Source organism: Pyrgilauda ruficollis, unplaced genomic scaffold, assembly GCF_017590135.1.
Source record: "Pyrgilauda ruficollis isolate IOZ18807 unplaced genomic scaffold, ASM1759013v1 scaffold403, whole genome shotgun sequence".
NCBI lineage: Eukaryota > Metazoa > Chordata > Aves > Passeriformes > Passeridae > Pyrgilauda > Pyrgilauda ruficollis.
The window spans coordinates 11,321-38,762 of record NW_024525524.1 but is presented as its reverse complement, the minus strand read 5'-3'; the positions used below and the strand labels follow the sequence as shown (position 1 = coordinate 38,762).

The 27,442-nt window shown below is 64.9% G+C and overlaps 4 protein-coding genes across 9 annotated transcripts; 1 reads left to right on the top strand and 3 right to left on the bottom strand.

The window, feature by feature from the left end:
• The first annotated feature begins 3,642 nt into the window (after positions 1-3,642).
• On the top strand, positions 3,643-6,367 carry IL23A (interleukin 23 subunit alpha). Its single transcript, XM_041477542.1, has 4 exons — positions 3,643-4,035; positions 4,848-4,946; positions 5,239-5,364; positions 6,162-6,367. The coding sequence occupies exons 1-4, from the start codon at positions 3,847-3,849 to the stop codon at positions 6,300-6,302; spliced, it is 555 nt and encodes a 184-aa protein (XP_041333476.1). The 5' UTR covers positions 3,643-3,846; the 3' UTR covers positions 6,303-6,367.
• Positions 6,368-6,532: 165 nt separating this feature from the next.
• On the bottom strand, positions 6,533-15,504 carry STAT2 (signal transducer and activator of transcription 2). The gene is made up of 20 exons (XM_041477531.1): positions 14,945-15,504; positions 14,701-14,832; positions 14,475-14,625; positions 14,302-14,400; positions 14,128-14,220; positions 13,970-14,048; positions 13,790-13,875; positions 13,554-13,702; positions 13,319-13,477; positions 11,536-11,688; positions 10,520-10,540; positions 9,970-9,974; positions 9,575-9,666; positions 9,416-9,499; positions 9,116-9,342; positions 9,047-9,064; positions 8,733-8,869; positions 8,555-8,589; positions 7,325-8,222; positions 6,533-7,067 (listed from the first exon to the last, which is right to left on the bottom strand). The coding sequence occupies exons 2-20, from the start codon at positions 14,829-14,831 to the stop codon at positions 6,940-6,942; spliced, it is 2,745 nt and encodes a 914-aa protein (XP_041333465.1). The 5' UTR covers position 14,832; positions 14,945-15,504; the 3' UTR covers positions 6,533-6,939.
• Positions 15,505-16,324: 820 nt separating this feature from the next.
• On the bottom strand, positions 16,325-17,627 carry APOF (apolipoprotein F). The gene is made up of 2 exons (XM_041477539.1): positions 17,527-17,627; positions 16,325-17,444 (listed from the first exon to the last, which is right to left on the bottom strand). The coding sequence occupies exon 2, from the start codon at positions 17,413-17,415 to the stop codon at positions 16,531-16,533; it is 885 nt and encodes a 294-aa protein (XP_041333473.1). The 5' UTR covers positions 17,416-17,444; positions 17,527-17,627; the 3' UTR covers positions 16,325-16,530.
• Positions 17,628-17,676: 49 nt separating this feature from the next.
• On the bottom strand, positions 17,677-27,279 carry TIMELESS (timeless circadian regulator). Of its 6 annotated transcripts, none has more exons than XM_041477533.1 (29): positions 27,222-27,279; positions 26,389-26,525; positions 26,168-26,321; positions 25,964-26,078; positions 25,827-25,889; positions 24,918-25,019; positions 24,669-24,827; positions 24,467-24,600; positions 24,300-24,387; positions 23,485-23,661; positions 23,193-23,410; positions 22,525-22,628; positions 22,279-22,448; positions 22,081-22,203; positions 21,853-22,004; positions 21,681-21,778; positions 21,480-21,600; positions 21,209-21,410; positions 20,276-20,427; positions 20,114-20,199; positions 19,919-20,042; positions 19,733-19,815; positions 19,512-19,660; positions 19,173-19,344; positions 19,028-19,096; positions 18,839-18,957; positions 18,514-18,761; positions 18,278-18,387; positions 17,677-18,127 (listed from the first exon to the last, which is right to left on the bottom strand). In XM_041477533.1, exons 2-29 carry the CDS (start codon positions 26,483-26,485, stop codon positions 18,006-18,008), a joined length of 3,711 nt encoding a protein of 1,236 aa, XP_041333467.1. In that variant the 5' UTR covers positions 26,486-26,525; positions 27,222-27,279; the 3' UTR covers positions 17,677-18,005. The 6 variants fall into 6 exon arrangements, with proteins under 6 accessions (XP_041333467.1, XP_041333468.1, XP_041333471.1 ...); XM_041477534.1 differs by having other exon boundaries at positions 26,389-26,496; positions 27,222-27,270; XM_041477537.1 differs by lacking the exon at positions 27,222-27,279 and having other exon boundaries at positions 18,514-18,550; positions 18,629-18,761; positions 26,389-26,610.
• Between the last annotated feature and the right edge of the window lie 163 nt (positions 27,280-27,442).

Below are 27,442 nucleotides of genomic sequence, written 5' to 3'. Positions count from 1 at the left end.
AAAAAGTGAATTGTGAGGAGCAAACTGGGGCAATGTGATTGAATTACCTGAAGCTGTAATTGGACAATTAAAGTCTGACATGCAAATAAGCCAAACTTTTATCTGGCTGAAAACCTCGTGGGTTTTCTTCCCACCTGGGTGTAGGTTCTCTGAGCTCCTGCTCTGCCCAAGGTGCACCTTTGAAGGTTTTTCAATAAATAATTTCCTTTCAATAAATAATTTCCTTTCAATAAATAATTTCCTTTATTCAGCTCTGGCTAGCCTCTGTTCTAGGGAACCTCTCCAGGCATTGCTGGATGAGTTTTCCCATGACTCCATCAAACCCCAAAACCTTCCCAGAGCTTCCCAAAACCTCTCCAGAGCTTCCCAAAACCTTTCCAGAACCTCGCAAAACCTCCAGAGCTCCCTAAAAGCTCTCCAGATCTTCCCAAATTCTCCTCAAAACCTCTCCAGAGCTTCCTAAAATCTCTCCAGAACCTCCCAAAACCTATCCCAATCTTCCCAAAACCTTTCCAGAACCTCCCCAAACATCTCCAGAACCTCCCAAAACCTCTCCAGAGCTCTCCAAAGCTTCCAAAACCTTTCCAGAACCTCTCCAGAATCCCCCCAAACCTCTCCAGAGCTTCCCAAGACCTCCTTAGATCTCCCCAAAACCTCCCCAGAACCTCATCAAAACCTCTCCAGATCCTCCCAAAACCTTCCCAAAACATCTCCAGAGCTTCCAAAACCTCTCCAGACCTTCCTAAAACCTCTCCAGAACCTCCCAAAACCTCTCCAGAGCTTCCCAGAGCTTTCCCAAATCTCTCCAGAGCTCACCAAAACCTCCCCAAAACCTCTCCAGAGCTTCCCAAGACCTCCTTAGATCTCCCCAAAACCCCCCCAGAACCTCCCAAAACCCCTCCAGAGCTCCCCAAGACCTCCTTAGATCTCCCCAAAACCTCTTCAGAGCTCCCAAAACCTCTCCAAAGCTCCCCAAAACCTCTCCAGAACCTCCCAAAACCTCTCCAGAGCTTCCAAAACCTCTCCAGAGCTTCTCAAGACCTCCTTAGATCTCCCCAAAACCCCTCCAGAACCTCCCAGAACCCCTCCAGAGCTCCCCAAAACCTCTCCAGATCCTCCCAAAACCTCTCCAGAGCTTCCAAAACCTGGAATCACCGGGAGTGAGGGGCAGGAACGGGAGCGGGAATTACCGGGAGTGAGGGGGAGGAACGGGGCTGGGAATCACCGGGAGTGAGGGGCAGGAACGGGAGCGGGAATTACCGGGAGTGAGGGGGAGGAACGGGGCTGGGAATTACCGGGAGTGAGGGGCAGGAACGGGAGCGGGAATTACCGAGGAGGCAGGAACGGGAATGAGGGGCAGGAACGGGAGCGGGAATCAGCGGGGGTGACGGGCAGGAACGGCAGCCAGGATTAACGGGAGCACCGGGCACATTCCCTGGGCACCGGGCACTGCCCCTGGGCACCGGGCAGGGGTCCCTGGGCACCGGGCAGGGGTCCCTGGGCACCGGGCAGGGGTCCCTGGGCACCGGGCAGGGGTCCCTGGGCACCGGGCAGGGGCCCCTGGGCACCGGGCACTGCTCCTGGGTACCGGGCAGGGGTCCCAGAGGGGCAGGAACGGCAGCCAGGATTAACGGGAGCACCGGCTACATTCCCTGGGTACCGGGCACTGTCCCTGGGCACCGGGCAGGGGTCCCTGAGCACCGGGCACTGTCCCTGGGCACCGGGCACGGGTCCCTGAGTACCGGGCACTGCTCCTGGGCACCGGGCAGGGGTCCCAGCATACCGGGCTGGGGTCTCTGGGCACCGGGCAGCATCCGGGCTAACCGGGCAGCAGCCCAAGATGCCAGGCAGCCTCCCGGGGATACCGGGCAGTGGTCCCAGGGCACGGAACAACCTCCAGAGGAAGCGGGCCGTGTCCCAAGGCACCGGGGAGCCAAACCGGGCCCCGCCCCGCGCCACCCCCGGGGCTCCGGGCCAGCTCCGCACCCGCCGCCTTTATCACCGCCAGCCCACACCGAACGCGCTTAGCACCGCCGGTATCAGCGGCCGCAGTCCCGGGCGGGGCACGGGGGGCCCGGCCCGAGCGGCCGCTCTCACCGAGCACCGGAGCCGCCACCGCCACCCCGCCGCGCGCGCTGTTACCGAGCCTCCGCGGGCAGAGCCGCGCCGGGGCCGCGCTCCCGGGCTCGTCCCGCTGCGCCGCCGCGGCCGGGCCGGGGCCGGGGCCGCTCCCGCCGTCGCTACGGCAACCGCGCCCCCTGCCCGGTACACCGGGCCCGCCCCGCGCCGCTGACCAATGGCAGCGCAGAGCGCTGGGAGGCAGCCAATCAGCGCTCGAAGGAGGCGGGACTAAGCGGAGCGGCGGGACGGGGCGCCGCACGGGACAAAAAGGCTGCAATCCGCTGGTTCGCGGCGGGGGAGCCCCGGGGGGAGCCCCGGGACCACCGGGGGCCTCTCGGAGCCCCGGGCGCTGCCCAGCCGTGCGGCGGCTGCGGCCTGTGGGGTCCCACTGGTGTCATGCAGCGTCCCCGGTCACCTACGAGAGCCTACGGGGTGTCACGGAGCAGCGCGGGGCGTCCCGCGGTGTCCGCGGGTGTCTGGCACCCCTCGGGGTCCCCAAGTGTCCCCAAGTGTCCCGCGGTGTCCCTTGGCATTCCTACACAGCGTGCACGGGGGTCCCACAATGTCCCCTGGGGTCCCACCCTGTCCCCTGGCACCCGACAGCATCGCAAAGTGTCCCCAAATGTCCCCCAAGGGTCCCCAAGTGTCCCCAAATGTCCCCCAAGGGTCCCCAAGTGTCCCCAAATGTCCCCAAGTGTCCACAAGTGTCCCAGTGTCCCGCGCTGTCCCCTGGCACCCCTTGGGGTCTCCAAAGTGTCCCCAAATGTTCCCCGCTGTCCTCTGGCATCCCACAGTGTCCCACGGGGTCCCTGAATGTCCCACGGCATCCCAAGGTGTCCCCAAATGTCCCCAAATGTTCCAGTGTCCCACTCTGTCCCTTGGTATCTCACCGTGTCCGCCGGTGTCCCTCACTGTCCCACAGTGTCCCAAATGTCCCTCAATGTCCCTTGGGGTCCCTCAGTGTCCCTTGCACTCCCCTGGCATCCCTCAATGTCCCTCAGGGTCCCACCCTGTCCCTCGGTGTCCCCCGGTGTCCCACATTGTCCCTCATTGTCCCCCAGTGTCCTTTGGTGTCCCCCGGTGTCCCAAATGTCCCTCGGTGTCCCCCGGTGTCCCTCATTCCTCATTGTCCCCCACTGTCCCCCAGTGTCCCCTGGTGTCCCTCAGTGTCCCCCCTGTCCCCCCATCCCCGCTGTCCCCGCCGTGTCCCCGCCCGCTCCCCCCGTGCCCGGCCCATCCCCGGTGCGGGGGAAAACCGGGGGCAGCCCCGGCGGGCGGAGCGGGAAGCGCCGGAGCCGCCGAGATTGCGGCAGCACGGCCCGCTCCGACCCGGGACAGCCCGGGACAACCGGGGGCACCGGCTCGGACACGGCGGCACCGGGGAAGTTTGTGAACCGAGAGACTGCCCCGCTGTCGGTGCCGGTGCCGGTGTCGGTGCCGGTGCCGGTGTCAGTGTCGGTGTCAGTGTCGGTGTCGGTGTCGGTGCCGCTGCCGGTGCCGGTGCCGGTGCCGGTGCCGGAGCCTCCCATGCCGCCAGGAACTGCCCCGGGTTTTCCTGCGCGTCCCGTCCCGTCCCGGTGCGGCGGGGCGCAGCCCGGGGACCCCGGCCCGGTATCGGTTCTGCTTTCGGCGGGGCGGGAGCACCTGCCCCGGGATTCCCCACCTGCCGCCGCCGCCCCATAAGAGCCCGGTGGCGGCGCCGGTGGCGGCACAGACCGAGCAGCGATGGCTCCGCTCCGCCGCCTCCGCCTCTGCCTGCTCCTCGCTCTGCTGCCGCCGCCTCCCGCGGCACCGGCACCGGCACCGGCAGCGGCACCGGGCCCGCTCCGCCCGCCGGACTGGGCCGCCTGCAGGGTCCTGTCCCGGGAGCTGTCGCGGCTGCTGGCGGCGGTCCGGGAACCGCACCCGGTGCTGGTGAGTGCGGGGGGCTCGGGAGGCACCGGGGGGCTCGGGAGGCACCGGGGGCTCGGGAAACACCGGGGGGTTCTTGAGGCACCGGGGACTCGGCCGGGGCCACCGGGAGCTCAGCCGGGGTACCGGGGTTCTCGGGAGGCACCGGGAGGCTCGAGGAGCATCGGGGGGCTCGGGAAGCACCGGGGGGCTCAGCCGGGTGCACCGAGGGGCTGGAGAAGCATCGGGAAGCTCGGGAAACACCGGGGGGTTTGGGAGGCACCGGCGGCTCCGCCAGGGACACCGGGAAGCTCGGGAAGCACCGGGGAGCTCGGGAAGCACCGGGGGTCTCGGTCAGGGGCACCGGGAGCTCAACCGGGGTACCGGAGTTCTCGGGAAGTACCGGGGGTCTCAGCCAGAGTACCGGGGGGCTCCGCCGGGGGTAGCAGGGACTCGGGAAGCACCGGGGGGCTCAGCTGGAGTACCGGGGGCTCGGCCGGGAGCACCGGGGGGCTGGAGAAGCATCGGGAGGTTCGGGAAGCACCGGAGGGCTCGAGAAACACCGGGGGCTCAGCCAGAACACCGAGGGGCTCTGCCGGGGACACCGGGAGGCTGGGGAAGAACCGGGGGGCTCCGCCGGGGGTACCGGGGGTAGCGGGAAGCGCCGGGAGCTCGGCTAGGGGCACCGAGAAGCTCGGGAAGCACCGGGGGGCTCCGCTGGGGGCACCGGGGACTCGGGAAGCAACGGGGAGATCGCGGCAGTGGTGGGACCGGGGGGGTTCGGTGTCCCCCCGGCGGTACCGGACACGCGGGCACGGCCCCGATCGCTGCTCCAGGAGGGGCTGCAGCTGCTGGAGGACGAACCCCAAAATTGGCCCCCCCGGATCCGCTGCAGCGACGCCTGCGACCCCCAGAGCCTGGAGAGCAACTTGGGGGTCCCAGGGATGCTGAGAATGAACTTGGGGGCCCTGGAGATGCCCTTGAGGGTCCTGGGGATGTCTAGGGGTCCCGGGGGTCCCAACGATGCATTTGGAGCTCCCAGAGGGGTCCCAGGGATGTCTGGGTGTCCCAGGGATGCTGAGGATGAAGCTCTCAGGGGGGTCTTAGGGATTCTGGGGATCCCAGGGACGAGTTTGGAGCTCCCAGAGGGGTCCTGGGGATGCCCTCGGGGGTGGCGGGGGTCCCGGGGGGGGTCCCGGAGCCCCATGTCACCCGCGGTCCCCGCAGCGCTGCCTGCAGCGGGTCCGGCAGGCCCTGCAGCACTACCGGGACCTGCTGGGCTCTGACATCTTCCGCGAGCAGCCGCAGCCGCAGCTGCAGAGCGCCCTGGAGCGGCTGCTGCGCCACGTCCCGGTGAGCCCCGGGGCGCCCGGCGTGTCCCCCGCTGTCCCCCGGTGTCCTTCAGTGTCCCTCGGTGTCCCCCGGTGTCCCTCGGTGTCTCCCGCTGTCCCCCGGTGTCCCTCGGTGTCCCTTGGTGACCCTCAGTGTGTCCCTCGGTCTCTCAGTGTCCCCTCAGTGTCCCAGCCTGTCCCCCGGTGTCCCTCGGTGTCCCTCGGTGACCCTCAGTGTCCCCTCAGTGTCCCATCCTGTCCCTCAGTGTCCCACGGGGTCCCTCAGTGTCCCTCAGTGTCCCCCCATGTCCCCTGGTGTCCCTCAGTGTCCTTTGGTATCTCTCAGTGTCCCAGCCTGTCCCCCGGTGTCCCTGAGGGTCCCTCATTGTCCCTCAGTGTCCCCCAGTGTTCCTCAGTGTCCCTCGGTGTCCCCTGATGTCCCCCGGTGTCCCTGAGGGTCCCTCATTGTCTCTCAGTGTCCCACGGGCTCCCTCAGGATCCCTCAGTGTCCCCAAATGTCCCCCAGCATCCCTGAAGGTCCCTCAGTATCCCACAGGGTCCCTCAGTGTCCCCTGGTGTTCCTCAATGTCTCCCAGTGTCCCTCATTATCCCTCGGTGTCCCTCAGTGTCCCTCGGTGACCCTTGGTGTCCCTCAGTGTCCCCAAATGTCCCTCAGTGTCCCTCAATGACCCTCACTGTCCCCAAACGTCCCTCAATGTCCCTCACTGTCCCTCAGTGTCCCCAAACCTTCCCTGGGGGTGACCCCCAGCGGGCACACGGCCACCCCTCAGCCCCCCGCTGACCCCTGTGTCCCCCCAGGACGGGCACGGTCGCGCCCCCCGACCCCTCCTGGCGCCCACCCTGCTCTGGGAGCAGCCGGTGCAGCGGCACCGGGCCCTGAACCGGCTCCGCTCCTTCGCCGCCCTCATCGGCCGTGTCTTCAACCACAGCGCCCGCTGAGACCCCCGACACCGCCCCCCGACACCGCCCCCCTTATTTATTGCCCCTCCCCCGGGGGTTATTTATGGCGCGAGACGCGGTTTTTATTTAAATCGGGTATTTATGAGTTTCTAATAAAGCTCCCGCGGAGATGGGAGAGCGGCGGCTGAGTGAGAGGGGCGTGGGGAGGGGGTTATTTACAGGGATTGGCTGGGGAGGGGTCTCTGGGAGGGGAGGGAAAGGGGAGGGGTCCCAGGAAGGGACCAGGGAGGGGTCGCTCGGAGGGAAGCGACTGAGGAGGGGTCCCTGGGAGAGAAGGGACCGGAAAAAGATCCCTGGAACCAAAGGGACTAGGGAGGGAAGGGAAGGGACCAAGGAGGCGTCCCTGGAACGGAAGGGACCGGGGAGGGGTCTCTTGGAGGGAAGAGACCGAGGAGGGGTCCCCAGAAGGGGTCCCTGGAACAGAAAGGACCGGGGAGGGGTCCCCAGAAGGGAAGGGGCTGGGGAGGGGTCCCAGGGAGGGAAGGGACCGGGGAGGGGTCCCCAGAAAGGGAAGGAGCTGGGGAGGGGTCCCAGGGAGGGAAGGGACCGGGGAGGGGTCCCCAGAAAGGGAAGGAGCTGGGGAGGGGTCCCTGGGAAGGAAGGGGCCGGGCAGGGGTCACTGGAAGTCGCTGGCGTCGATGTGCAGCGGGGGGAAGTCGGTGAAGAGCGAGGGCACCGAGGGCACGGCCGAGTCCTCGGGCTGCGGCAGGAACGGATCGCGCTGGTCCAGGAGAGCAGCGCTGCCTGCGGAGGGGACAGGGCAGTGCCCGGCGACAGCTCGGTGACCTGGGGACAGCTCTGTGCCCAAGGGGACAGGGCAGTGCCCGGGGGGACAGGGCAGTGCCCGGGGACAGCTCTGTGCCCAGGGGGATAACTCAGTGCCCAGGTGACAGCTCGGTGCCCAGGGGGACAGCTCAGTGCTCAGGTGACACCCCTGTGCCCAGGGGGACAGGGCAGTGCCCAGGTGACACCTCTGTCCCCGCCCCAGCCCCGACACTCACCGGGGCTCAGCTGGAAGCTCTCCTCCAAGGTTGCCACCACGTCCGGCATCAGCTCAGTCACTCCCAGTGTCCCCAGTGTCCCCAGGGTCCCCGGAGCCGCCTCCAGCCCCTCCAGCGACTGCAGCAGCAGCTCCTGCACGTCGCGGCTCCCCTGCAGCAGCTCCTGCATGTCCTGTCCCCCTGGCAGCAGCTCCAGGTCCCTCAGCTCCGCTGGCAGTGTCCCCTGCTCCTCGGGGACCCGTGGTGGCTCCACAGCTCCCAGCTGCAGCGTCCCCATTGTCCCCTGCAGTGTCCCCAAGTCCTCTGAGCACACCTGCAGCATCTGCAGCCCCCCAGGCAGCACCTGCACGGTCCCCACAGCCCCTGGTGTCACCTTCAGTGTCCCCTGCATGTTGGGGACCGCTGATGTCACCTGTGGTGGCTCCAGGCTTTGAGGCTGTGGTTGCAGTGTCCCCAAACCCATGGGCTGCAGGGTCCCTGGGCTTGTGGCCACCACCTGTGGTGTCCCCAGCCTACTGGCCACCCCCTGAGGGGTCCCCAAATTCCCAGGGGTGACCTGTGGTATCCCCGGGCTTGTTGCCACCACCTGAGGTGTCCCCAAGCTCCCAGAGGTGACCTGTAGTGTCCCTGGGCTCATGGCCACCACCTGCAGTGTCCCTGGGCTCATGGCCACCCTCTGAGGTGTCCCCAAGCTCCCAGGGGTGACCTGTAGTGTCCCTGGGCTCATGGCCACCACCTGCAGTGTCCCTGGGCTCGTGGCCACCCTCTGAAGTGTCCCCAGGGTCCCAGGTGTCCCCTGCCCTCGGGGCTGCAGCTGCAGCGTCTCCAGGTTCTCCGTGGCCACCGCCAGCTCCTCCTCTGTCTGCTGCTTGCTGGGGGGCCTGGAGGCATTTTTAACCTAAATCTGAATTCAGCTTCACCACCCTCATCCATTTTTAGCCTAAATCTGAATTCAACTTCACCATTCCCATCCATTTTTAACCTAGATCTGAATTCAGCTTCCTCTTTCTTGTTAATTTTTAACCTAAATCTGAATTCAACTTCACCATCCTCATCCATTTTTAACCTAAATCTGAATTCAGCTTCACCACCCTCATCCATTTTTAGCCTAAATCTGAATTCAGCTTCACCATCCTCATCCATTTTTATCCTAAATCTGAATTTATCCTCTTGCTTGCTAAACTTCAGGGGATGGAGGTTTATTTTCTGTCCCTTACAGTGGAACTGAACCTCCAGGGTCTCCCCAAATTTCTTCAGGACAAATCCTGCCTGCAAAGCCACTCTGCCACAGCCAGGAGTGATAAACCATGGACTTGGAAAATCCCATCTCCAGAGGCTTCCACTGCTGGCCAGCACAGCCAGGGGGTCCTGGGGGGGTCCTGGGGGGGTCCCTGGGGGTGTCACTCACCTGTCTCGTGGTGCTCCACCCACGTGAAGGTGACACCCCCGAGGACGCTCTCGCTGAAGCGCAGCAGGAACGTCCCCGTCCGCCTGGACTTGAGCAGCTTCTCCGCCTGCTTGTGGCTCACGAAGCCCAGGATGAGTCTGGGGGAGGCACCGTCAGCGACAGGGATCAAGGGACAAGACAAGGACCAGGGGATGGGACAGGGATTAAGGGATGGGGGTCAGTGGCAGGGGAGGGGGTTCAAGGGATGGGGACAGGCACCAGGGCAGGGGACAAGGACCAAGGACAGGCATCAAAGCAGGGGATGGGACAAGGACAAGAGGCAGGGCAGGCCACTGGGACCAGGGGACAGAGATCTGCACCTGGGATGGGGCAGGGACCGGGCCTAGACCTGGGGACAGGGCACAGGGGACAACCAGGACACAGACTGGGCAAGGGGCAGGGCTAGGGAGGGGACAGGGAGCAGCGCGGGGGACACGAGGCAGGGGTGGCACAGGGCGGGGGTCCCGCTCGCCTTGGGGTCAGAGCTGAGCATGTTGAACCACAGGATGGAGGCCCAGGCGCTGGAGAACTGGTTGTTGTTGGAGATGATGACAAAGGGCAGCGTGGTGGCCTGGCGAGGGGACAGGGGCTCAGGCTGGCTGTCCCCAAGCCCCCCTGTCCCCCCCAAGCCCCCCAGCCCTCACCTCCAGCTCCAGCTCCAGCCCGCAGTAGGCGTAAGCCAGCGTGAAGGTGATGAGGTGCAGCTCCTCTGTCACAACCAGGGGACCCTGCGGGGAGGTGACACCGCTGTCACCTCCCGGCCCGGCCCCCCCGCGGCCCCCCCAGCCCCGTCCCGTGCCCACCTCGCCGCTGGCACCTTTGCCCTTGCCAGCCCTGCTGTCCTTCTGCTCCTTCAGCGTCTGCGGGGATGGCAGAGTCAGCCTGGGGTGGGGTCCTCACCGAGCCCCCGGGAGGGGCAGGACCCCTGGGGGGTGCTGTGGGTGGGGGGCAGGACCCCACCCCCTCTCCCAAGGAGGGGACATTGCCCAGCTGTGGGTGGTGGGTTGGGACCCCCAGAGGGACTGGGGGTGGGATTGAGACCCCTGGGGGATGCAGCCCTGTCGGGACCCCCACCCAGGGATGGAGGGGGGGGAGATCAGGACCCCCACCCAGAGATGGCAGGGGGGTTCAGGGCCCCCCCAGGGATGGCAGGGGGTGTTTGGGACCCTCCCCAAAGATGGTGGGGGGGATTCAGGACCCGCACTCAGAGATGGCAGGGGGGGTTCAGGACCCCCACTCAGAGATGGCAGGGGGGGTTCAGGACCCCCCCAGGGATGTCGGGGGGATTCAGGACCCCTCCCCAGAGATAGCAGGAGGGTTCAGAGCCCCCCCAGGGATGTCAGGGGGAGCTGAGGACCCCCCCCAAGGGATGGCAGGTGGGGGTCGGGTCACCCCCAGAGATGGCAGGGGGATTCAGGACCCCCCCTCAGGGGCTGGGGGTGAGGAGTCAGGACCCCCAGAGGGGCTGGGGGGTGGTTGGGACCCCTGGGGGATGCAGACCTAGTCGGGACCCCCCCTCCAAAGGATGGCAGAAGAGGTTCAGGACCCCCACAAAGATGGTGGGGGGTATTCAGGACCCCCACTCAGAGATGGCAGGGGGGGTTCAGGACCCCCCCAGGGATGTCAGATGGGGGTCGGGTCCCCCCCAGGGATGTCAGAGAGAGTTCAGGGCCCCCCCAGGACCGGGGGTGGGGGCTCAGGACCCCCGGGGGGGGTCGCAGCCCCTCCAGCGCTGTCCCAGCTCTCACCCTTTGATGTTGGGCGGGTCCCTGCAAGAGACAAGGGGGGGTCAGGGCCAGCGGGACCCCCACGGGCGGGCAGGGGGCTCGGGGGGGTCCTGGAGCTGGTGTTGGATTCATTAAAGGGATGGGATTCAGATCTTAAATAATTTACTTTCATAAATAAAAAATAGAGTAAATTAAATAATTATTGGTAATTATGATTTAATTTTATAAATGTAATAATTTGATTGAAGAAATAAAAAATTTAATATATACTATAATTGAAATTGATAAAGTATAAATTCAATAAATTCAATAACAGAATTCGTTATAATTATTATTTAATTTCATAATCCAATAATATAATTAGTAATAATTGTTGTCCAATAATATAATTAGTAATAATTATTGTTTCATTTCATAAATTCAATAATTTAATTGAATAAATAAAAATTTAATATGTCCAATAATATAATTATTTATTATTATTTAATTGAATAATACATTATAATTAAACAAAATTAATTTAAAATTAATAAATAAAATTATTAAATTAATATTAAATAATAGAATTATTCCTAATAATTCTTTAACTCAATAAATTAAATAATTTAATTGAATAAGTTAAAATTTTAGTATACTAAATAATATAATTATTATTTAATTGAATTAAATAATTCAATTTAAAAAACAAAATAATTTAATTTAACAAATGAAATAATTTAATTTAATTTAATTTAACAAATGAAATAATTTAATTTAATCTAACAAATGAAATAATTTAATTTTATTTTATTCCATTCATTTATTTTAATTTAATTTAATTTAATTTAATTTAATTAATTTAACAAACAAAATCATTTAATTTAACTCAATTTAATTTAATTCATTTAATGTCATTTAATTTAATTCATTTAACAAACAAAATAATTTCATTTAATTTAACAAAAAAAAAATTTCATTTGACCAAAACCAATTAATTTAATTTAATTTAATTCAATCTAATCTGACAATTTTGCGCTCTCCGGCCCGAGGCCCCTCACCTGTCCATGTGGATCCTGGCCTCCATGCCGTGGTTGCGGTCGTGCAGCCGCACCAGCAGCCGCGCGCGCGTCGAGAACTTGCCGGCGGTGCGCAGCACCAGCGGCCGCTTCCCGGCGTTGGGCGTGCTGGGCTGCTGCTCCACCACGAAGGCGCTGGGGAAAGCGGGGGGTCAGCGCTGCCCCGAGACCCCCCGGGCCGACCCCACCGCTGGAAATCCTGGGATACCCCAGGCGGAGGGAAGCCGTGAAGGCTGAAGTCCTGGTTTGGCACGGGACAACACCAAAACCTGCCCTGTCCCAGATCCCAATGTTTGAGTGGTGTCCAGACACCCAGAGATGGAAGAGACCCATCAGAAGTCCAGCTCCTGGCATGGGACCACCCCAAAATCTGCCCTGTCCTAAATCCCAATGTTCGAGTGGTGTCCAAACACCCAGAGATGAGAGAGACCCATCAGGAGTCAAACTCCTGGCATGGGACAGCCCCAAAATCTGCCCTGTCCTAAATTCCAATGTTTGAGTGATGTCCAGACACCCAGAGATGGAAGGGAGCCATCAGGAGTCAAACCCCTGGTTTAGCATGGGACAACCCCAAAATTCCCCCCAGTCCTAAATCCCAATGTTTGAGTGATGTCCAAACACCCAGAGATGGAAAGAACCTATCAGAAGTCCAACTCCTGGCATGGGATAACCCCAAAACCTGCCCTGTCCCAAATCCCAATGTTTGAGTGGTGTCCAGACACCCAGAGATGGAAGGGACCCATCAGGATCACCAAGTCCAACTTCTGACCTGGCAATGGGACAATCCCAAAAGTCCCCCCAGTCCCAAATCCCAACATTTGAGTGATGTCCAAGCAGCCCTTGAGCTGTGGAATATCCAGAGATGGAATGGATCCATCAGAACGGTCGAGTCAAACCCCTGGTTTAGCATGGGACAACCCCAAAAGTCCCCTCAGTCCCCAAATCCCAACACTTGAGAGCACTGAGGGCCTGAAAGCGTTGTCCAAACTGTCCCTGACCCCTGGAATTATGGAATACCCTGAGCTGGAAGGGACCTACAGGGATCAAAGCCCAGCTCCACACTCAAGACACCCCAAAATCCCACCCTGTCCCTGAGAGCCTTCTCCAAATGCTCCTTGAGGTGGGAAGGGGCCCACAACAATCCTTGAGTCCCAGGACACCCCCAAAAATCCTAAATGCCAACACCTGAGAGCGTTGTCCAACCTCTCCCTGACCTCTTGAACCATCCAGAGCTGGAAGGGACCCATCAGGATCAAAGTCCAGCTGCTGGCCCCGCACAGGACAACACAAAATTTCCCCCAAATCCCTGAGAGCCTGAACCCTCCCTGAGCTCCTGAATTACAGAACAGCCAGAGCTGCAAGGAACCCACCAGGGTCACTGATCCCACTCCAGACCCTGCACAGACACCCCAAAACCCCACCCCGTGCCTGGCAGCGTTGCCACTCCGGGAGCTCTGCCACCCTCGGGACTGTCACCAACCCCTGGAGAGCTGCCCCAAGTTAAAACTGGGGCAAAACCCCCCCTGACCTCCTGAATTACAGAACTCCCAGAGCTGCAAGGAACCCACCAGGATCATTGATCCCACTCCAGACCCTGCACAGACACCCCAAAACCCCACCCCGTGCCCGGCAGCGTTGCCCAAACACTCCGGGAGCGCTGCCACCCTCGGCACCGTCGCCATTCCCTCTCCCAGTGCTCCACCACCCTCGGGGGAAGAACTTTTCCCTGCTCTCCACCCTCCAGCCCTCCTGGCCCAGCCCCAACCTCTTGAGCAGGTGCGTGAGCTGCTCCTGCAGCCGCTGCTCCAGCAGGGGCGTCTCTGCCACCAGCGGGTCCCTGGCGTAGGTCACCTTTTGTCGCAGGTCACCCAGCGCCCGCAGCAGCTGCCGCAGCTGGAACAACCCCTGGCCCAGCTCCGTGAACCTGCGGGGCTCAGGGAGCTCAGAGGGGTCGGGTTGCAGCCCCCCCGAGCCCCCCGAGCCCCCTCCCCGAGCCCTACCAGGTCTCCAGCGGGCGCAGGTTGGTGTCACCGGGGCCCCCCAGGCACAGGCGCTGCTGCCGCGTCCGCCAGCCCCCCAGCTCCTGCTGCAGCAGCTCCTGCAGGGTCTCGCTGCGCCCCAAAAGCTGCTGCATCTGAGCCAGCACCTCCTGGGGGGAGAGGTGGCTCTGAAGGGGGTGCTCAGAGGGATAAGACCCCCCCAAAGCCAGCCCGGCTACCCCGAGCCCCCTCCTCACCCGGCGCTGCCGGTCCAGGTTCTGCAGTTTGGCCTGGAGGGATTGGAGCTCCTGGATGTACTCGGGGTCCTCGTTCCTCTCCCCACCTGCGGGCAAGGGAGCGGGCTCAGGGTTTTGGGGGGCTCGGGGGGGAGAGCGCGGGGCAGTGCCCACCCCCCATCTCTCCGGTGTGGGGCTCACCTGGCTGGTAGTGCACCTTGTAGCAAAAGTCAAAAGCATCCTGCAAATCCTCCAGGTGCCTGAAGGCTCGTTCGGCTTCCTGCGGGCACAGCGGGGTCAGGAGGGGCCAGGCAGCCCCCGGGGGGCTCGGACGGGGTCGCGGGGGTCGCAGGGGTTACCTGCAGGGCCGTGTGGAACTCGGCCAAGCGCCGCTGGATCTGCTGCTCCCGGCCGCTCTCCGGGGCTGGGCTGGGCGCGGGGGCCGAACGCCCCTAAGGAGGGAGATATGGGGTGGGGGGCAGCGGCCGCGGGACCCCCGGGGTGTGTGGGGGGGACACACAGCCCCTCCCTACCTGCCCCCCGGCCTGCCCAAGGCGCAGGATCCGCCGCTCCTCCTGCAGCAGGTTGGCCACCAAGTTGGCGAATCTCTCCGGCTCCTCCTCGAACTCTGCCTGCGGGGGGCTTGGGGGGGTCAGAGCGGCGCGGAGACCCCTCCCCACCGCGCTCCCCCCGCCCTGCAGCGCACCTGGAGGTCGCGGTGAGCCTTGCGCAGGTTGTGCTTCAGCATGAAATCCTCGCGGTCCGAGCCCAGGCTGCCCAGGCGCTCTCCCAGTACCACCAGTAAGGAGTGGAACAGCATCCGCGCTTGCGAGCAGAGCGGCTCCGCCGCCTGGCGCCTGCGGCAGCGCGGGCTCAGCACCGGTTCTACCCTGCCCGTGCCCGCCCCCAGCCCCGAATCCCCCCCCCGGTACCAGTTCTGGGTCTCGATCCAGGCGGCCAAGGACTGGCGCACGGCCATGGGCAGCGCCGAGCCCGCGTACAGCTGGTGCACCTGCTCCAGGTAAGTGTTGGCCAAGCTCTGCACCTCCTGCCACTGCGCCATGCTGGGGGGACAGCGGGTCAGGGGCGTCCCGGGGACCCCCCCGGGGTCACGGAGGGAGCGGAGGATGAGAAAAAGCCGCGAGTGCCAGCCGGGCACATCTGCACACCACGTACCTGCCCGCAGCACCGGCGGCCCGGGGGTCCCGCTGCTCCCGGGGGTCCCTCTGCTCTGGTCCTGGGTGGTCCCGGGGGTCCCCTCTGCTCAGGGGTCCCTCTGCTCCGGGGGGTCCCTTTGCGCCCGGGGTCCCTCTGCTCTTGCTCGGTCCCGGGGGTCCCTCTGCTCCTGTTCGGCTCTGTGTGGTCCCGGGGGTCCCCTGGCTCCCGCTGGGGTGGTCGCGGACCGGCAGCCGCGTCCTGCGGTGGGAGCAGGGGGTGAGCCGAGGGGGGCTCCCCACCGGGGGCGGGGGGCACACGCACAGAACGCCCACACGAGGACCCCCAGCATCCCTTGTGCAGCACCCCAGGCCCCTCCTCAGAAGCTCCCGTAGACCGGACCCCCAATGAACCCCCCGGGTACCCCCCGGTGCCCTTCCCGCAGGGGTGGGTGCCCCCGAACGCCCCCCGCCCAGCGGGACAGCCCTCCAAGGGACGCTCTGTGTGCCCCAGCCGGGGTCCCCTGCCTGTGCCCCCCTCCCCCGGGGCTCCCCGGGCTCCAGAACCGCCCATGTTCCGCCCCCGGTCTCGCCCAGGACCCCCGACCCACCTCCGCCGCCACCGGAGCAGGAAGGCGGGCTGGCCACGCCCCCTCCCCGCTCTGCTCGGTGATTGGCGGAGAGCGGCGCCGAGGCCACGCCCCCGCAACCGGCGGCTTTGGGCATGTTTGTTCGTTTCCCCGATTTTACGTCACGAAAGGGGCGTGGCCATGCGGGCGGGGTTATTGCTGGGGCGTTGTCATGGGGGAGGGGTCAGCGGGGACTGGGGGAGGGAACGGCGGCGGCCCGGGATGGGCGGGGGGACAGGGACAGGCACTGAGGACAGGGACAGAGCCATGGGGACAGAGGGACAGGGGGACAGAGAGACACTGACAGAGCCAGAGGGATGGGGACAGCCTGGGGACAGGGACAGAGTCATGGGGACAGAGGGACAGGGGGACAGAGAGACAGTGACAGAGCCAGAGGGATGGGGACAGCCTGGGGACAGGGACAGAGTCATGGGGACAGAGGGAGAGAGAGACAGAGACAGAGCCATGGGGACAGGGACAGGCTGTAAGGACAGGGACAGAGCCATGGGGACAGGGACAGGCTGTAAGGACAGGGACAGAGCCATGGGGACAAGGATGACAGAGCTATGGGGACAGGCCATAGGGAGCTGTGGGGACAGTGACAAGCTGTGGGGATAAGGGTACAGAGTCAGGGAGACAGGGAGGATCTGCAGGGATGGGGACAGGGTCAGGACCATGGGGAAAGGGACACAGAGCCCTGGGGACAGGGACAGGCTGGAGAGAGGGAAAGAGCCCTAGGGATGGGGACAGGCTGGAGGGACAGAGCCATGGGGACAGGGACAAGGCAGCGTGGCCGCGGGATGGGCTGGCTGTGCGGACAGGGGCTGCAGGGACAGAGACAGAGCCACAAAGGGACAGGAACAAGCCCAGCCCAGCTGCCACCACGTGGCCAAGGTCCGGGTGCCCCAGGGCAGGGTGACCCCTCATCGATCCGTCCCCAAACACCGACCCAGCGCCGAATGCCACACGTGGCCTTTATTCAGACGATGACCACGGCGCCGCTGTGGGCGGTGGGCACCGGCAAGGGCTCCCCAGCCGACGTGAAGTACCCGACGAGCGCCCGCACGCCGGCCTTGAGCCCCGGCTGTAACCCCAGCTGCACCCCCATGGCCACCGGGCCCCCCAAGCCCCCGGTGAGCGCGGCCAGCCCGGCGTAGCCCAGGTCCTCGGCGGCCTCCAGCGCCCGCGTGGATGCCTTGTCCTGGCAGCCCTGGAAGGCGAAGTAGACGCTGGTGCCCAGGTTGTAGAAGATGCTGACTCCCGGCACCCAGTCCAGCACCCGGTGGGCTTCCTGCTCCCCCGCCGGGCTGCACGCGTCCTCGTCCTCCCGCCGGCGCCGCACGGCGCCGCGGCACGGCCGGACCACCGGGAATTCCCAGCCCGACGGCGGCGTGGGCTCCGTGCCGGGCGTGGGGGTCTGGAGCCGGGTGGGATCTGTGCAGGCAGAGCCCCCCGGTCGTGCCAGGCTGAGGAGCAGCAGCGCCAGCGGCCGCGGGGCCGGAGCGCCCGGTAGCCGCGCCAGCCCCCGCAGCAGCGCTGTGGCCATGGGGGTCCCCAGCTCCCGTGCCAGCTCCAGCGCCTCGACATCGGCCTGGGGGGCACAGCCAGCCTTGAGCAGCGCCAGGGCCATGGCGGCACGGGCCAGGCCGCGGGGCAGCGGTGGCAGCCGGGAGAAACCGGGCAGGGCGTCGGGGCGAAGGGTCTGGCACGGGATCTCCGGTGCCCGTGGAGGGATGGGCTCTGCCAGCGCCAGCAGCTCGGCCAGCAGCGCCCGGTCACCGGCAGCCGGCCCAGGGGTGACGACGGACGCGGCCGTGGCGCCGCTGAGGATGAGGAGCGGGAGGAAGAGCGGAAGCCGCGGCATGGTGGTGGTGGTGGCAGCTCTGAGAGGGTCTGTGGAGGTGGGAGAAGGACAGAGCACCCGTCAGACCCCCGTGGCTGCAGCCCCCCGTGCCCGCCCCGTGCCCAGGCTCACCGGCTCGCCGCTGTCCCCTGCCCTGTCCGGCCGCTGCGGCCGCGCCGGCCCCGTGACTCCTTTATAGCCGTTGTTATCAGGGAGTTGCGACACAGGGACAGACACTGGGCACTCCCTGAGCCCCTCTGCAGACCCACACACACACCCAAGAAGGGCAAAAGTCGCTTTTATTTATTTAGGCCCTGTCTGGATTTAAAGAGTTTTAAGAAAAAAAAAATTCCAAACGCCAACAGCTGAGGAAAAAGAGGGAATTTGGGGTGAAATAGGGAGATGGTGACACCAGGGGAAAGGGGAGGATGGTGGAAAAACTGCTTGCTTGTGCAGCCTTTAAAAACAGCATCAAAACCTGCAGAGGAAAATCTGCAGAAACCCCAGAAAAGCTGTAGAAACCCCAGAAAAACTGCAGAAATCGAATAAAATCTGCAAAAAGCCCAGGAAACAGCACAAGGCCTGGGCACAGGCAGGCTATGGGGAGCCTCTCAGTCCTCCTCCTCTTCCTCTTCCAGGCAGCGGATGCGCTTCCGCCTCCCCCGGGGCTGTGGATCTTCCTCCTCCTCCTCATCCTCCTCGGAGTGGGGAGCTGGGGGGGCTGGCTCGGTGCCTGTGGATGGAGGAAGAGGAGAGAGGGCTGAGCCCCCACAGGGATGTGACAAATGGGACAGGGACAGGACAACCCCGACCCAGCAGTGCCCCTGATGACACCCAGAGCCCACTCAGCCCCCCCAGGAGCGAGCAGAGGGGCTGAACCCACCTGAGCTCCCACCATCCTCATCCTCATCCTCGCTGGCGAGCTCCCGGCGCCTCTTGGTGCGCGGCTGCGCTGGGCTGGGGACAGGGACGGGGACAGGGACAGGCTCCTCGCTGCAGGGGTTGGCACAGCTCAGCCCCACATGGGGAGGACACAGGGGGCTGAATCCCCTCCCCAGACAGGGAGAAGACCCCCCCAAACCAGGACCCCACAAGCTGAGAAGGGGATTCCAGTCTCACCTCTCCGAGTCTGATCCCAGCCCTGCCGGCAGCGGCTCTGCAGAGGGGCACAAGGAGGGGGGCTCAGAGCCAGCCCCACACCTGGGGGTCCCACACCCCCAGCCCCACCCCTCACCTGGGTCCTGGGGACACCTGGGTGGCTCTGGCAGGTCCTGGGGGGACCCCGAGGGGCCACGGTGGGCGATGGAGGCGGCCGCGCGCCGGAGCTGCTGCGGGGTGAGGGCGGCCGGGATGCGCCAGAAGGATTCCTGGGTGGACAGGGGGACATTGCAGGGCTGTGCTGGGGACAAGGGGATGGGGACAGCGATGGGGACAGGGACCTCACCTGCTCGCTGGCGGGGGGCCGCAGTCCCAGCTGCCGCAGCAGGCTCTGGAAGCGCCGGTCCTCCATGGCGTCCTCGTTCTCCTCCGTCAGCGGCACCAGCGGCACCGGGTGGGACACGCCTGGAACGGGAACGCTGTCAGTGGGACCCCGACCCCGCAGAACCCCCCAGCCCACCCCCACCCCGCTCACCGTCCTCCTCGCGGTCCCCTGCTGCCCTCCGCAGGCAGTTCTCCAGCCAGCGCAGGGGCCCGGCCAGCCCTGGGGACAGCAGAAGGTGACACAGGATCCAGCCCTCGGCCAAGCCCAGCTGGGGGGGTTGGAGACCCCCACCCACCTTCCCCATGCAGGCGCTGTGCTAGGTCCTGCCCAGCCCCTTCCTGGGGCACCCAGTGCTCCTCCATGAGGCCTTCCTCTGCTTCATCCTCATCCTCCTCTTCCTCCTCCTCGCTGTCCTCATCCTCCCCTGAGCTGTCTTGGGTTGGCATGGCAGGGACACCTGTGGCAGCCTGTGGGAGCCAGCAGTGTTTGGGTGCCCCCAGGATGGGGACAGGCTGTGTTTGGGTGCACCCAGGGCACAGCCCAGCACCCTCCAGCCCCCAGGATGGGGACAGGGTGCCCCCAGGGTGGGACAGCACACCCAGGGCACAGCCCAGCACCCTCCAGCCCCCCGTACCTGCCCAGGGCCGGGGCCGTGGCTCTTCCTCCGGCGTTTCTTGTACAGCTCCTTGCGTTCAGCCACCAGCCCCATCCCCAGCAGCTTCTCCACCACCCGAGCCCGCGAGCGCCGCGCCGTCAGGTGCTTCATGATGTTCCCCAGGACGTCTGTGGGGAGGAGAGTCAGGGTGGGGGGCTACGGGGGGATTTTTGGGGTCTGCCCCACCGTGTCCAGCTCACCATCCGAGCTCTGGAACTCCTCGAAGAGCCGCGTCAGCTCCTCCTCCTGCTCCTGCGTCCACAGCACGATGCGGGTGCCCTTCCTGCGGGGTGGGAAACAGCCGTGGGTCCCTGCCCTGGGGGGAAGGTCAGTCCCTGCCCAGTCCCCGGGGGTCCCTGCCCTGTCCCTGGGGGTCCCTGACCCACCTCTCCCGCGGGAAGTCCTTGGCACTGCTGGCCAGCCCCATCCGCACCAGCTGCTTCACCACCTGCCTCCGCGTCCGCCCGGGCGCGGGGAGATGGGCCAGGATGGCAGCGATGATGTCCCCGCCTGTGGGACAAGGAGGATGCAGGGACAGAGCTCCTGCCACCCCCCACTGAGACCCCAGAGACCCTCGGTACCTTCCACCTCCTTGTACTTCCAGTACAGCTCCCGCAGCTCCTGCTCCTCCTGGGGGGTCCAGGGGGGCACCCGGCTCCGGGTGGTCCTGGAGAGGGGCAGAAGGGAGGTGAGGGGAGGTGAGGGGAGGAGGGAGTGGCAGCCCCCTCCCAAGCCCCACTCACCCCTCTCCCTCCTGCAGGGAGCTGTAGCCCTTGGTCATCTCACAGACGATGGCAGGGCTCTTCCAGAAGAGCAGCTCCACAAAGGCCTTTTTGTTGGTGGCTGCCAGCGCAAAGAACTTGCCCAGAATGAACTTGGCCAAGGTCACCAGCTCCTGGGGACAGCAGGAGGGAGAGAGGCTGCAGGAACAGAGTAGGGCTGGGAGATTCTGGGGACTGAGTGGGGCTGGGGACTGCAGGGACAGAGAGTGGGGGTGGGGGACACTGGGGACAAAAAGTAGGGCTGGAGGACACTGGGGACAGAGAAGGGAGCTGAGGGAAATCTGGAATACAGAGCAGGGCTGGGGAACATCAGGGATGGATAGAGGGGCTGGGGGACACCAGGGACTGAGTAGGGCTGGAGGACATCAGAGATTGAGAGTGGAGCTCGGGCCGGCACAAAGCAGGGCTGGGGGATGCTGGGGGCTGCTGGAGACTGAGTGGGGCTGGGGGCTGCAGGGACAGAGGAAGGCTGGGAGATGCTGGGGACTGAGTGGGGCTGGGAGATGCTGGGGACTGAATGGGGCTGGAGGCTGCAGGACAGAACAGGGCTGGGAGATTCTGGGGACTGAGTGGGGCTGGGAGATGCTGGGACTCAGCAGGGCTGGGGACTGCAGGGACAGGACAAGCCTAGGAGATTCTGGGGACTGAGTGGGGCTGGGGGCTGCAGGAGCAGAGCAGGGCTGGGCTGGGAGATTCTGGGGACTGAACTGGGAGATTCTGGGGACTGAGTGGGGCTGGGAGATGCTGGGACTCAGCAGGGCTGGGGGCTGCAGGGGCAGAGCACGGCTGGGGACTGCAGGGACAGAGCAAGGACTGGGAGATTCTGGGGACTGAGTGGGTCTGGGGGCTGCAGGGACAGACCCCTCCCGCGGGGGGCTCAGGGCCCTGTCTGACCTGGTGTGCAGCAGCCGCGGGGTCGCTGAGCAGGCGGTGGAAGAGGGCGAAGAGGGAGAGCTGGAAGAGCAGGGGCTCCATGTGCAGGTCGCGGGCCAGGCGGTGCAGCAGGCGCGCGGCGCAGTGGTTGGTGCGGGCGCTGTTCCTCGCGTAGCCCCGCAGCAGCAGCACCAGTGCCCGCACCACGGGGGCACAGGCAAACCTGTGACAGCCCTGTCAGCGTGGCCGCCCCCCCAGCGAGACCCCCAGGCCCTCCCCAAACTCTTCTCACCGCTTCAGGTAGTCGAGGAAGTTGAATTCCTTCTCCGACACCTGCAAGGTCTGTTCCTCCTCTTCTTCCTCCTCCTCCTCTTCCTCTTCCTCTGGCTCCTCGGGCTCGGTGGGTGCGTGCCCTGTGGTGGGATGTGCTGAGGGTCTGCAGCGCCCCAGCCCAAAGTTTTCCCACTTCCCAGGGTCACAGGTGGGGACTCACCGGGCAGGGAAGCAACGAGGATCTCCCGCAGCAGCCGGGTCTCCTCGGGCGGCCCCACATCCGTGGATCCAAACACATCCCCTTCAGGCCAGACCTCCCTGGGGACAGTGGGGACAGGCTGGCACTGCGTCCCCACACCCCGGGCACAAGAGGGGCACCACGGTGCAGGTACCTGGCTGAGCGCAGCAGTTGCAGGGCCTGGGGCACGCGGGAATCCCGCAGGCACTCCTGGATCCGCAGCAGAGCCTCCGCGCGCTGCTCCTCCACCGGCGTCTCCGAGGCGGCGTCAAAGGGCACCACGTCCTCGGGGAGGGGCACCTCGCCCTGGGGCAGGACAGGGTTACTCATGCCCCGCCAGCACACCCAGAACCCCCTGTGGGGCTGAACCCTTCCCTGGTACCTCCAGGCAGGCCTGGACCTGCGGGGCCAATCCTTCCCACAGCTGCTCCAGCTCCGCGGCGCTGGGCGGGGCGGGCACCGCCGGCACATGAGGCTTCTTCTTCTTCCTCCGCACACGTTTGCTCTGAGGGGGCAAGGATGGGGTCAGGAGGGGCTTCCCGACCCCCAGGGACCCCCAAGCAGGGCAGCCACATCCCACCTGCACCACGAGGTTGGCACGGCCGCGGCAGAAGCGCTCCAGCATGCGGAGGAAGAGGTGGGCCGTCTCCACCAGGTCCCGCAGGAAGCTGCGCGGCTGCTTGCTCTCGTCGAACTTGCGGAAGAGCGTGAGGAAGAGCTCCCGGTATTCCATCAGGTAGAAGATGTTGCCTGGGGAAGAGGGTGGCAGTGGGAAGGGGTGGGTCAGGGACACGCCAGGGACGGGCAGAGGGACAGAGGGACTCACTCTTGATGACCTGGCTGCTGTCGCGCACCGCCGGCTCCGGGGAGCGATCCATCTCCTGCACCGTCCGCAGCAGCTCCTGGTACGCCTTCAGGGCCAAGTGCATCCTGGGCATGGCAGTGAGGGGGTCACGGGTGCCCAGGGGGGTTCCCAGGCACTCCAAGAGTCCCAAACACCCAAGGGGGTCTCAGGCAACACAGAGAGTCCCAGGTGCCCAGGGGTTCCTGGGTTCCCAGGGTGTTCCAGGCACCAGGGAGGTCATAGGTGACCAGGGTGGTCCCAAGTGTCCAGGAGGTCCCAGGCACCAGGGGATCCCAAGTAGCTGAGACTCCCAGACAGCAAGGGGTGTCCCAGGTGCACTGAGGTCTCCCAGGTGTCCAAGGAGTCCCAGGCACTGGGGGTATCCCAGGTACTGTGGGGGTCCCAGGTGCCCAGAAGGTCCCAGACATCATGGGGAGTCTCAAGGAGAATCTCAGGTACTGGGATTCACCACCAAAGGGTGTCCCAGGTGCCCTGGGGTCTCCCAGGTGTCCAGGGAGTCCCAAGCACTGGGGGTATCTCAGGTACTGTGGGGGTCTCCAGAAGTTCCCAGACACCACGAGGAGTCTCAGGTACTGGGATTCACCACCAAAGGGTATCCCAGCTGCCCTGGGAGGGTCCCAGGTGCTCACCTGCGGGCCCAGGTTGTTGCCTCCTTCTTGTCCATCAGTGCCATCTCATAATAGGTGGTGAGGTTCTGCTCGATGAAGTGGAAGGCTCGGACCCCCACGGTCTCGGACACCAGCTCGGGCCGGAAGCCGTGGAGCCGGTTGAAGGCCATGAAGAAGGCGGTGGCCCACAGGTAATAAGTCTCGTCATGCTGCTGAGCCTTCTCCCGCACCAGCTGGTCCTGGGGGCAACCAGGGGGTCTCAGCAGGGGTCCCACATCCTGGAGAGGGGATCCCGGCCCTCCCAGCCCCTCACCTTGACCAGCAGCATCAGGCGGTTGTAGCAGTCCTCCAGGAAGTCCTGGCAGAAGCGGCGCAGGAAGAGCCGCACGTTGCGGGCGGAGCGGCGGGAGGGCTCGGCCTCGGGGGCGGCCTGCCGGCGCCGGGGCAGCCGCCGGGGCTCCTTGCCCAGGTCGTGGGAGTAACTCTTCAGCTGCAGGGGATGGAGTGGCCAGGTTTATCCCTCTGGTGCCTCCTACCACGTCCCTGTCCTTAAGTCCCACACCACATTCCTGTTCCTGCAACCCCGCCACATCCCTGCCTCTGCGCTCCACATCCCATCTTCCAATCCTGTGTCCCACCTGTGTTCCTGTCCCTGTGCCCCTCACCCACGTTCCCATCTCTGCCACATCCCTGTCCCAGTGTCCCCCACCATGCACCTGACCCCATGCCCCCCACCGTGCTCCTGTCCCAACAGTCTCCTCTAAATCCCTGGCACTGTGCCCCCTGCCCAGCTGATGCCCCCAACCACATCACCATCCCTGTACCCCCTACCATGTCCTTGTCCCTGTGCCCACTGCCACCTCCCTGCTTGTGTGACCCCCACCCACATCCACATCCCAGTGCCACCTGCCACATCCTTGACCCCCTGCCCCACACCACATCTCGTGTCCCACCCACGTTCCTCTTTCCCTACCCCTCTACCCTGTCCCCAACCCCGTGCCCCTCACCACATTCCTGCACCTCCCGCCATGTCCTTGTCCCTTCCACCCTGTGCCACATCCCCAATGCCACGTCCCACACACACCCTGTCCCTGTGCCCCCTGCCACGTCCCCTTGCCCCACACTCACATTGTGCAGCCCTTTGTGGAACACCACATCCCGGTCCCCGATGGACTTGATGCCCTGCAGGACGTAGGAGCCACCAAAGCGGGAATGCCTGGCAGGGAACAGGAGCTGAATGATGCTGTCCCCACCTCGGGGGTCCCATCCCTGCCACGGGGGTGCCCCCTCCTCACCTGGACGTGCGCTGCAGCGCCCGGGCTCTCTTCTCTGCCAGCTCTCTCTGCCGCAAGATCTCCAGCTCCCGCGTGTCCTCCCCGTGCTCGGCCCCTGCTGTCCCCTGTCCCAGCGCCGCCAGCTCCTCTGGGCTCTGCCAGCAGCTCTGTCAGCACTGGGGGGGCTCTGCCACCCTGCCCTGCCACCCCTGGCCCAGCTCACCTGGTCACGGAACATGAGGGAGATGATCTCCAGCACGTGCAGAGCCCACTGCTGCTCCACCTGGGCGCTGGCCAGGAATTTGAGCAGGTCGTCCATGCCGCTGATGTGCAGCGCCCACAGCACCCGGTCGTGCACGCTGGCGTCACCATCCACGCCCTGCTGGGGGTGGTGGCAGGGTGTCAGGGTCCCCGTGGAGCCACTGAGGTCCCAGATGTGTCTGGGAGCCAGGGAAGGGCTCTGTCCTGGTACCTGCTCCTCCGTGGGGTCCGGGGGCACGTGCAGCACGTTGCGCACCAGCAGCAGGATCCTCTCGATCAGCAGCGTGTCCTCCTCCTGCCGCTGCTCCCAGTCCTGGGGGGACAGAGCTGTCAGGGCCCCACACAGCCCCCTGGGGGTCCCTGGCAGGGAAGGACCCCACAGTCCTGCAGGATAGACCCCACATCCCCAGGAACCTGCAGTAGGGACAGACCCCACAGCCCCCAGGGACCCCCAGTAGGGGCAGACCCCACAGCCCCCAGGGACCCCCAGTAGGGACAGACCCCACAGCCCCCAGGGACCCCCAGTAGGGGCAGACCCCACAGCCCCCAGGGATCCCCAGAGGGGCAGAACCCCACAGCCCCCAGGGACCCCCAGTAAGGGCAAACCCCACAGCCCCCAGGGACCCCCAGTAGGGACAGACCCCACAGCCCCCAGGGATCCCCAGTAGGGGTAGACCCCACAGCCCCCAGGGACCCCCAGTAAGGGCAAACCCCACAGCCCCCAGGGACCCCCAGTAGGGGCAGACTCCACAGCCCCCAGGGACCCCCAGCGGGGACAGACCCCACAGCCCCCAGGGACCCCCAGTAGGGGCAGACCCCACAGCCCCCAGGGATCCCCAGTAGGGGTAGACCCCACAGCCCCCAGGGACCCCCAGTAAGGGCAAACCCCACAGCCCCCAGGGACCCCCAGTAGGGACAGACCCCACATCCCCAGGAACCCCCAGTAGGGACAGACCCCACAGCCCCCAGGGACCCATGGCAAGGATGGACCCTGGAGCCCCCTGGTAATCCAAGACCCTGCAGCCCCCCCAGAAACCTCCAGAAAGAACAGACCCTGCAGCCCCCTGGGGATCCCCAGCAGGGACACTACCCACAGCCCCCCCGAGGACAGGGCACTCACCAGCTGCAGGAGGTTGTAGAGCTTCTCACTGAGCACCATGAACACCTTCTCACTGGCAAAAGCCTGCAGAGACCCCATGTGAGCGAGGCAACGTGGGCAAAGCCCCCTGCCCACGGCACGTCCCCGGGCCGACTCACCTCCTTGTAGGCCTGCAGGTAGGACAGCACCTGGAGAAAGTGGTGGCGGGAGGTGGCATCAGCTGGCACCTTCCCAAAGCAGAGCAGGGCCGGCTGGGTCAGGTTCACCATCAACCTGTGAGGGAGTAGAGGGCTGTGAGGGACCCCTGCCCAGCAAGGAGCCCCCACAGGGCCACCCCAGGCCGCAACCCCACCCTTTGATACCTGATGACGGCGTCGAAGAGCACCTTCTCCTGGGGGTACTGCACCAGGATGGGCAGGAGGTCGTTCTGCAGGATTTGGGCTGCCCCCAGCTGCTGTCGCACGTCCCGGGTCTCGTCCTCATGGCGCAGGTACCGGATCAGGTCCTTGACGCTCTCTGGGGACACGGGGCTGTCAGTCCCCGCCATCCCCGACCCCTGCCTCCCCCCTCGGTGCCCACCTACCCAGGCAGTCGGGCTCCCGGTGGTACACGTCGCCCTCCAGGTAGCCCAGGGCGCTGCAGGTGGCCAGGAGCTCGCAGTTCATCATGTACCAGTCCATGCAGCGCGGGGCTGCGCACGGGACCAGCACCGGGGGTCACCTGCGGGCCACTGTCAGCGCTGGGGACCCCCGGGCTGGGCTCCTCCCACCCGTTCTGGGCTTCCCCGGTACACTGCCGGTCCCGGTTGCCCAGATCCCAGGTACCCTCCGGTCCCACTTTCCCCAACACCGACGAACCGCCCAGGCCGGGTCCCGCTCGGTACCGGACCCCACCGATCCCACAGCAACGCCCAGGTTCCGGTACCCCCTCGATCCCAGCGCACCTCCCGTTCCGGTCCACCCCAATACCGGCGCATCTCACAGCCCCGGTTCCTCCGATTCCAAATCACCCCGCAGTTTGGGTTCCCCCCCAGTCACGGATTGCACCCCGGTCCCAGTCGGTCCCGCTGCCTTCTCGATCCCGGAGCATTCCTGACCCCCCGCCCGATCCCGGATCTCAGCCACCAGTCTCCCCCGGACCCCCGTCCCCAGTTTTCCCCGGACCCCCCTGATCGCGGAGCACTCCCAGAGCCCGCCGATCCCGGAGCACCCTCCAGAGCCCGGAGCACCCGGAGGTCCCGCTTCCCTCGATCCCGTATCAACCCCCCCGTCCCGATCCCCTCCGGTACCGAAACCCCCCTGGTTTCGGTGACCCCGGATCACCCCCAATCCCCGGTCCCGGGCTGTCCCGGGACACTCCCCGCCCCCAGACCCCCCGATCCCGGTGTGCCCCGGTGCCGGCCCTCATCCCGCTCACCGCCGCCCCGTCCCCGCCGCCCTCACGGCCGCGCTCCCGGTCCCGGCGCGGGGGCGGCGTTACACAACCGCCCCACTTCCCGCGGGACGAGGCCCCGCCCCGCCCGCACCCTTCAAGCGGCAACTCCTCCTCAACGGCCCCGTGCCCCCCTCGGGACCCCCCCCCCCCCCCCCCCCCCCCCCCCTCCCCCCCCGGCCCATGCCTGTTGTGCCCTGGCGTTG